The sequence below is a fragment of the Cololabis saira genome, chromosome 23, assembly GCF_033807715.1.
Source record: "Cololabis saira isolate AMF1-May2022 chromosome 23, fColSai1.1, whole genome shotgun sequence".
NCBI lineage: Eukaryota > Metazoa > Chordata > Actinopteri > Beloniformes > Belonidae > Cololabis > Cololabis saira.
The window spans coordinates 9,710,320-9,720,436 of record NC_084609.1 but is presented as its reverse complement, the minus strand read 5'-3'; the positions used below and the strand labels follow the sequence as shown (position 1 = coordinate 9,720,436).

General features: G+C 41.3%; 1 protein-coding gene across 2 annotated transcripts in view; it reads left to right on the top strand.

Annotated features, from left to right (window-relative positions):
* The first annotated feature begins 2,233 nt into the window (after positions 1–2,233).
* Positions 2,234–10,117, top strand: part of mybpc1 (myosin binding protein C1) — a 39,844-nt gene continuing 31,960 nt past the window's right edge. The window contains exons 1-2 of one of the 2 annotated variants that reach the window (XM_061715234.1): positions 2,234–2,454; positions 8,461–8,487. In XM_061715234.1, the coding sequence (XP_061571218.1) occupies positions 2,433–2,454; positions 8,461–8,487 (49 nt within the window). In that variant the 5' untranslated portion in view covers positions 2,234–2,432. The remainder of the gene's footprint in view (positions 2,455–8,460; positions 8,488–10,117) is intronic. The other variant, XM_061715235.1, reaches the window with a different exon arrangement.

Below are 10,117 nucleotides of genomic sequence, written 5' to 3'. Positions count from 1 at the left end.
TTGACCTGTTGGTCAGCTGTAAACCAGAGGGTGTCAGTGTCGGCCTTTTCAGCGCCTCCAGAGACTTGTACGTTGTGCCTGTGCGGCGTGACCTCATCACTAAACTGCCTCTGTGATGTGAAGTCGCTCCTGTCCCAGGGAAATACCAAATGGTTTTGTGCTCTTTGTGGCGACCCACATGATACTTTCCTAAGCCGAGTATTTACTGCTGGAGCCCAACCCCCGGTTATAAATGGGCTAACTGAGGTGGGGACGTCTGCTACGGAGAAAGAAAGTTAGTTTGAACCTCCCGATCACATCAGGATGAAGTGCTTTAGTTTAAACAACGTTGGTACATTTCTGACACGTGGACAGGGGTGTCAAAAGTATTCACATTCATTACTCAGGTAGAAGTATAGATACTAGAGTTTAAAAATACTCCTGTAGAAGTTGAAGTACCAACTCAAGTTTTTTACTGAAATTAAAGTATAAAAGTACTGGTTTCAAAACTACTTAAAGTATAAAAGTAAAAGTAATGTAAGGGGGAAAAAGCCATTAAGGACAAAAGCCATTGAAAATGAATCATCTTAGTATAATGCAAATATATTAAAGAACCATATATGTGTACTATTGAGCATTAACATGTGTTTCAGAGAGCAGGAGATATGATGACTAGTTGCCTATAAGTATTGTAATGGTGCAAAAAGTCAAACTTCAGAGGCATGTTATCATTTATCCTAACCTTTATTGGAATGTACATCCAAGTTTAGTTGCAGGAATCTGAGGGAACGGATGTAAGAACAAAACTGGACAAGAACATCTGAAACAACCACAACCAAATTCACTGTATCCGCATGGAGCAATTTAACTGGATAGTTTTTAAAATGTGAGGAGTAAAAAGTACAGATAATTGCGTGAAAATGTAAGGAGTAAAAGTAAAAAGTCGTCTGAAAAATATTTACTCCAGTGAAGGATAGATAACCAAAATTTCTACTTAAGTAAGGTAACAAAGTATTTGTACCTCGTTACTTGACACCTCTGCACGTAGATATAACCTGCAGCTTCCTCAGCTGAAGGATTGTCAGCACTGGAAATGTGGAAAAAGCTACAAAGCTTGTTTATGAATCCAATTTTCAGCCTCTTCGTCCCATCTTCCCAACCTCATCAGCGAGTGATTGATATCTTGACTTTTGCGTGCTGAAAAGCTTAATTATTAGCTTAATTAACATCCTCCTCAAATGCACATTTGAGATGAAACCGTTGCTTGCCAGACGCACGTGTCAAATGTCAAGGTTTATAACAGCTTTCTAAGTATAAACCATTTAGCTATCCCAAAGGCATTTCCCCGGTATTCTTCTGCCAGGTCGGAAAGCCCTGTGTTCTTGGACAGCATTCCCCTCGGATTAGACCGATATCTGGCACCCGCGTCGGGTCCCGGCTTGTCATCCCAAACTTTTCTTTTGAAATAAACCCCCAGATTCCGTGAATATGCTGTATATCATCCGAGCACAACCCAGGATTGTCTGGGGAGTATTACATCAGCGCCAGACCTGTGACCGTGACGACATCTTTTCCTTTTATATCCCTCCCAGCTGATTTGCCACTCAGCTACCATGGTAGCAGTCTTAATGGCAAAGCTCAGAAAACTATTGTAAATAATAAACACAAACGACATTCAGCCATGAAAATGCTGATCATTTGTGATTGTGCAATATCTTTATTTTTGATCATGTGTAACCTGAAAAATGAAGACATGATGCTCCAAATATGTGATTATATGCATATTTGTGGCTCATAAAAGTCTCCTACAAATATACATTTTAATTCTGTTTGGATGGCATTGCCTTAAAAATGTTACTTGGCATTTTTTAAAAGCTAAAAGTGTATGTATGTGTAATAAACCCTGCATTTGGTTGGCCTCCAGTCTGAGAGGCATATCTGTGCATTTAAAAGCTTCAGCAGACACAACAAAACACGGTTTGTGACATAAGCAGATGGATTCTGCCACTAATAATAAAACATGCAGGATTTCATGACTGCAATCAAGAGTGCTGCTTTGGTGTCTTCAAAGGATGGAAAATTGAAGAACTTTACATCAGCTTGCTGTTGATGGCCCGGTTAACGGTGGGTATGTTAAGATGCTGCAGTAGGTGTAGCTCAGAGCTGCACCACAGAGAGGAGGAGCATACTACCTCCCTATATAAGCCTTAAAAGCCAGTCCCTCCTGGATCTGTCAATCGCCCGTCTTCTCCTCCCCTACTAAGATTTCTAAAAACCTTGGGTCCTCATCGCCGCCCATCACTCTGGTGCAAGGGTTTCAAAGCTTTTGCCTCCAGCTGCAGTATTGTCATCTATCCGTGACGTCCCTGGACGTCTTAAACTCACAATCATCTGACGATACATCTACCTTCGCCTGGTGAACTCTTGGCAGTTTTCTTGGAAACCGGCTCAGGATGCCAGAGCCCGAAAAGAAAGGTAGGCGTCAGTGCTTCCAAGTTCTCTTGCTGCACTGGATGTTTTGTCTAAATTTGTCCTTTTTTTACCTAAATCAAAGAGTAACAACCATAGTAGTATTTCTTGTACTTGTGTGTATTTGAGGGAAGCCGGGCCATTGTTCTCTCCATCACTTTGTTCCTTGCTTGGCAGCTTGTTGATAGGAATCCTCAAAGTGACTTTGACAGTGGTATTGTATTACTGATACGTGCTTGTCGCTACCATCTTTGGTTGCAAGAGAATATTTGAGGTTTAATAACGGATAGTATTGTTGCTCGGAGTGATCCGACAGGAGTTAGACACGGTGATGAAGAGCGGTGGAGGAATGTTGATGAGTGCTCAGCCAGACACAAGCAAAACCCCGTTGAAGGATGATGCAATGTGGATTAGGCGAAGCCGCTTGAGGATAGATCCTAGATGTTTTCCCAATGACCAATGTAGCCGAGCAGGAATAATCTAATCTTGACCCTCGAGACCAGCACCCTGATCCCCGCTCCATAATATCAAGTCCAAATTGGACCATCTTGGCTCATCCCACCATCCCGCCCGACATGAGTTCATGTCCACAGCAGATCGTCTCTCATCTGTACAATCATGTCCATCAACAGTCCGTTTTAATCCGCTTGGGTCTATCATTACCTTATGGTATTACTCCTGGCCTCCTCATTAGTTCAGCTGTTTGGGGGTCTGCCACGGACTCAGACATGCCCGTGTTGAGGAAATGGAAAAAACTGTTTAGCTTTTGGGTGACAGCATGCCAGAGGATCATTGATGTGTCCAAAGCGGCCCTTGACACATGGGGCATTTCTTTGACATGTGGGAGTGTCTGCACCTCGTCAAGCACATTTCTTTCGCCCCTTTTATCAAAGGTTTTTGGGATTTCCAACCAAGGATGGAAGACTCCAAATGTGCCTCCAACTTTGAGACGATGAAGATGCTATTTCCAAATGGGTGAAATGCTTCACTTGGCATCAACAAACTCCAAAAACCCTCGTTGTTCAAATTTGGCATGTGTCCTCCTTGGGGTCAGTCGTGGTTAAGAAAAGCTTGTGTTTGAGGAGATGTGACAGCCAATACCAGCATGTGCGAGGCACAGGTGCCCTTAGAGTGTTCATCCACCGCCATAAACATCCCTGATCCCCCTCAGAGACAAAGCTGTGGCAAAGACGGGGCAGCAGATTCCTGTCTGCTGCAAACACTACCCATAAATAGCCACCGTAGCAGCAGATAAATGAGTGGAAAAGTATTGTTCTTTAAATGAGTCTGAACAGCTGAAGAAGAGAAGGGGGGGGGGTTTGTGCTGTGGGGGGTCATGCTGTTGTTTTAGACATCCCACTCTTAAGCCTTTAAAAAGTTCAAACTAGAAGCGAGGGAGTCGCTGGTTTGTCATGGCGTCTCCAGGGAATGAGATTCTTGTCCCTGGAATAGTTCAGAATGAGCACACTTTTAATCCCCATCCCCTGCTCCCTGGCATCTCCTTCCCCTGCCTCCCTGCCCCACCTCGTCCTCCTTATGTGCCACACGCCAAAACAGACATCTTGCTGCCACTTTCCCCTCAGGATGGATCCATCACCCCCCCCCGACCCGGCCATTAAACTTCTGCCCGCGGTCCCAACAGGGCTGTCCTCACTTTTTACGACTTTTGTCAGCCCCTGAATCCGTCCTCCACTCTCCCCTTGGGGAGCTGTTACTTTCTATCATGAGATGCCGCAGAAATAAATCAAACCAGTAATAATAATCACCAGGGTGGTGACAGATATAATTGCCCCCCAGGTACGGCTCGTGTTTCCTTTCCAATGCATGTCAAACAAGACTCACTGATGTCCAAGAGCCAAATTCACTGGAAAATAGCAATGTCCGATCATTTTCATCAACATCATAACAGTCTAAATAAGGTAAAATGGGGCTGTCGGCAGTGGTTCACATTTGAGCCCGTATGAGCCCTCCTGTCTGCACGCCAGCAAGGCCGACAGCTGCAAATACCTGCAGCCCTGTCAGCTGCAATGGCAATCCTCAGAGGTAAAACAAAACCTTTCTCCACTCTCATTATCTAAACAGCGATGAGACGGAGTGGACAAGGCTCATCCGCGGGTAAATGATGTGACCCTGTAGGATTGTGGCACCAAAGGCCAGAGATGCATTGTTTTGAAGTGAGGTGGGAGCGGGAGCTAAATTTGACAAGGAAGGCTAACGGGCGAATCGTTCTAAGTGGACACATACTGGAAGCTAAGAAGCACTTGAAGGAAAAAGAAAACCACCCAGGGAGTGGATCTGTGCACATTCCCGAGCTGCCGATCGTTTTCTGACAGGTGGCACCGACAGATTAGGTTTTTATTGCTGGAGATAAAAAAAGGAGGAGCTGATGATTAGCCTGTCTTATGCATCCTAACCAGCTACAGATCCTCCTCATCACATCCATCACAACCACAACTCCTTGTTCTTATCATGTCTCTTTATGCCCTAAAAATAAACACACAGGGATCTTCCAAACTCGACATGAGCGATTTATATTATAATGATGAGTGGAAGTAATCAAATTTAGACTCCGATGGCACCGCGGCTAAGCTGTTATCCACCAGTCAGTCAAGCTAGTCTATAATTATTTCCACAAGTCCAATTTGCTCACAATCACGGAGACATTTTCATTCCTGCTCAGATCCCCTCCGGTCCTATCATCTTTCTTGTAACTGCGCTGAGCTTTGTGCTCGTTTTAGTTCATTTCAATTAGCAGACGGCGCTGGCTCAGGTTACACTGCTGACAAGTGGAGACTTTATAAGAAGTAAAAGGAATACGCAATTCTTTTAAATGACATAAGTTTTTACTAGAAACTTTAATTCTCATAAAAAAAATAAAACATTTAGACGCTATGAACAAAGTGTGCAATCTCAAAAGAGCACATGTTAGTTTATTTAAGTTATCATTGACGTTGTAACTTTAATCTCAACACACCCTCTAATTTAAATCTTTCTATTTCCGTGATAGCATATGATCCTTATTAATCTGCACAGCCCTTTTTACAGATTGCATACGTCAACAATACGACCGCTAATGCAATTCTTTGCCTCCTGTTATGAAAAGCCTCTCTCACGTTGGCAGATACGTCCCATTTAACACCTTTGTCCAGCATGTCACCTGTCCTTTTTACATTACTGACACGAGGTGGGGTGTGGAGCAGCCCCCGCCAACACCCGACCGCTGACGGTTCACTTAATCGTGGGTCTGGACTGATGTAAACAGAATTACACAGTGCGGCGATCCTATCCCGATGTTATTCAGCATTGAACTGGCATAACATCAGCCAGCTCTTCCGACGTCGGTGAAGCCGGCGAGGACAACCAAACAGATTGGCCTCGCTGGCTTAACCTGTCAGGTTATGTAAGATCACTCAATAAAGCCTCCTGACTGGTCTTCCCTCTACTCGGGTTCAGGTCTAAAGATGCTGTAACACTACGGAAGAGTATTAGGGCCATGCAGGAGAAAAAATATTTGAGAGGAGAAGATTTTTTTTATTGTGCACTTCGAGAAAAAAGTCGAAATGTCGAGAAAAAAGTTGAAATGTCCAGATTAATGTTAAAATACAGTTTCGCGAAAAATGTCGGAATGTCGAGAATAATGTTGAAATACAATTTCGAGAAAAAAATCGAAGGGTCGAGAAAAAAGTCGAAATGTTGAGAAAAAAGTCAAAATGGCGAGATTAATGTTGAAAATTTCAACTTTATTCACGAAATTTTGACTTTTTCTCAAAATTGTACTTCAACAATAATCTTGACATTTCGACTTTTTTCTCGACAATTCGATTTTTTTTTTTTCTCGAAGTGCATAAGGAAAAAAAAAATCTTCCTCCTCTCCAATATTATTTTCATTTTTCTCCTGCCTGGCCCTAATACTCTTCCGTAGTAACACACATGTAGTTACTATAAATTAATTCCCCAAAAATGCCAGTGTTTACCTGGCCAACCATACATAGTTACACTCTCGAGTGAAAATTGATCTGGTCCACGTTCTGAACCATTTCCACTGGACATGGACCTTATGAGATGATTCATACAGGAACATCTAAGAACCACTATTAAGAACAACCAAGACGGATGCAGAATTGGTAATAACACCTTGGATCGAGAAGTTTTGATGGTAAAACCAGCCAAAATTAATATCTGATTGGTGTCTATCCTGTTGTGTCCATAGGGAGTTTCGTCTGTGTCCATTGATGCTGCTGATCTAGAGAAACAGAACTAATTCTTTCTTTTAAAGCGTACAAGAATTAGGATGTGAATTTTGTTCATATAATTTTTTCGATACTAATATCGACTATACTGTTACATATAACAGTTATATATGTTATATATAACTATACTGTTACATCTTGGTCAGGACGTCCTTGTAAAATAGATTTTCTAATCTCAATGGATTTTTTGGATAAATAGAGATTAAATTAAAAAAATTAAATTGTAACACAGAGTTCTGCTGTGGGTGTTCACTATCATAAAAAGCAGTGACTGAGGAGAACAGACGGCTTTAGAGGCAAATTGTTGGAGGTGTATAACGCACAAATGTGTTATCAAACCATATAAAATGGAAACATAAATGTATCACGAGAGCACGAAAATGCATGAAGTCATCAAAGCATTTTACAAAGAGAAAAAGAAAAACGGGCACTGTGAAACATGAGATTTCAGTGAACTTCAAACCCATCAACACCCCGGGACAAAAGCAGGATCAGTATTAAGACAAAGCTCATGCCACAACAGAGGAAAGTCAAGTCCTCGGGTCGGGATTCGGCGCTCCGCCTGCATCTCAGAGATCAGGGCCCCTTGTTGAAGACAGAAATGCACCCGTACTGGACAGAGGAGACAGATGGTCGCAGCCTTGACTCTGCTGTGCAGGGTTAATGACTCACGCGTGACTTTGGTGACTTACTAAAAATGAGAGTCCCAGCGAGAGGTTGCAGGCCTGAACCTCCAGCACCCTTTGTGGGAGGTGAAATATCTTCAGGAACCAACACGACCAGTTCCATTTGGGATTTGTTTGAGGTGCAAGTCAAGTGTGACAGCTGTTTAAAGCGTCAACACCTTTGTTGACGTACTGTACTTCTTAAACATTTTAAACAAGTCCATGTAAGGGAAATAAGAGAAATGGGGTGCTCTTTTCTTTGATGAGCAAGTGAAGTGACAGTTATTGGCAGAGGTGGGTAGTAACGAGTTACATTTACTCAGTTACATTTACTTGAGTAAGTTTTGGGAAATTTTGTACTTTTAGGAGTAGTTTTGAATCACTATACTTGTTACTTTTACTTGAGTAGATTTGTGAAGAAGAAACTGTTACTCTTACTCCGCTACATTAGGCTACGTTGAGCTGTTACTTTCTTTTATCCCTTTTATCCCTTTTATCCGCGTACGCGTCAATCTCATAATATCACTGAGTGATTCTTTGGGAAAAATGTTTGTTTTTGCATGTTTTGTCACATATACACAGACTCAAACACACACAAAGCTTCTATGAGTTCATGGGCTTGTTCTACTTCTGCCTGGTTAAAAAAGAAAAGTACGAAGGCTTGAAATTTTGTGCTACTTGAATTTACTTTAAGATTATTTTAAATTAAGCTATTTTTTATTCATTTTAATTTATTTTATTGATTTAATTTGCCTGAAGATGACTATTTTGTACTTTTGTCTGTTTGAATGGTTGTGTTAAAAAAATAAATCAGACATTACTCAACAGTTACTCAGTACTTGAGTAGTTTTTCCACCAAGTACTTTTTTACTTTTACTCAGGTAATTATTTGGATGACTACTTTTTACTTGTACTTGTACTCATATTATTCTGAAGTAACAGTACTTTTACTTGAGTACAGTTTTTGGCTCCTCTACCCACCTCTGGTTATTGGACATCAATAAAGCAGGGTCAATGTGTTCAAACTGAGAGGGTGATAATGCTGATTGCATTAGCAAAATTATAACAGTAAGTCTTTACTTTTTTTCTTTCTGCAGATGAGACTCCAAACGGCCAACCAGAGGGTGAGTACATGTCTTATCTCCCTTTAAGATTAGGGCGCCACAATAAGTGCAATCATCTAAAATCTATTTCAAAATGAAAAAAAAGGAGCACAAACCAACCCGTTCGTTCGCCCTCACGTACTATGTCTGTTAAAACTTTACACACTAAACACAAACCCCTCTTAGCACAGACCTTTACAGAGTTCAACACGTCTTCACAAGTAAGAAGGATGTGGCGTGAAAGTGCAAACACAAACGCATAGATGTGTAAATGTGCAGCCAATCGACGGCAGCGAGGATGTGCTGCTGCCCTCTGGAGCGATGTGCGGTGAAGCCGTCAGCATCTCGGACATTCCTCCCGCGGGCCAGCTGATCCCTCCGTGTTGATTCAGCTGACGGCCCACCGTGTCCCATGTGGGCATGTTGCTGGCATGTAGCTGGGACTTTGCTGACACTGAGGAGTGGTGGGGGGGCAGGCTGACCTTGGGGGTGAAGCATCTTGAGGCTCCGGCACAGTCAGGGGGGAGGGCTCAGCTTTTTTGAGTGCGACTAAAAATAATCTTAGAAAAACTTTAAATATATAATTTCTTCCGTTGACTCAAGACATGTAGGGGCATATAATGACAATTTCTGAAAAACATAATCAAAACCTGAGAATATGAGATTGTCCGTGCTTACTTAGCAAGGATTGTTTAAACTATGTATTTATATTAACAGTCCAACCTGTAAACAACTCAATATAATACACTGGTCTCTGCTTGTCACTGTTCAAATAAAGTTTAATACCAGCGCCTATTATGCTTTGAAATGTCACGTTTTGGCCCAATCCATGTTTTTCTGTGTAGCCACAGTGTCAGAGAAAGGGACCTTTTCTTAGCGTTAATTAGAGGTGTCAAGTAACGAAGTACAAATACTTTGTTACCTCACTTAAGTAGAAATGTTGGTTATCTATACTTCACTGGAGTAATTATTTTTCAGACGACTTTTCACTTTTTACTCCTTACATTTTCACGCAACTATCTGTACTTTTTACTCCTTACATTTTAAAAACAGCCTTGTTACTCTATTTCATTTCGGCCTTTAAAAAAAAAACTATCCAGTTAAATTGCTCCATCCGGATAGAGTGAATTTGGTTGTGGTTGTTTCAGATGTTCTTGTCCAGTTTTGTTCTTACATCCGTTCCCTCAGATTCCTGCAACTAAACTTGGATGTACATTCCAATAAAGGTTAGGATAAATGATAACATGCCTCTGAAGTTTGACTTTTTGCACCATTACAATACTTATAGGCAACTAGTCATCATATCTCCTGCTCTCTGAAACACATGTTAATGCTCAATAGTACACATATATGGTTCTTTAATATATTTGCATTATACTAAGATGCATTCATTTTCAATGGCTTTTTTCCCCCTTACATTACTTTTACACTTTAAGTAGTTTTGAAACCAGTACTTTTATACTTTTACTTGAGTAAAAAACTTGAGTTGATACTTCAACTTTTACAGGAGTATTTTTAAACTCTAGTATCTATACTTCTACCTGAGTAATGAATGTGAATACTTTTGACACCTCTGGCGTTAATTAAGTCCCTATGTCCTTGTTGTGCTTTAATTAGTATTTATTAGAAGTCACTGCACTGAAACCTCCCT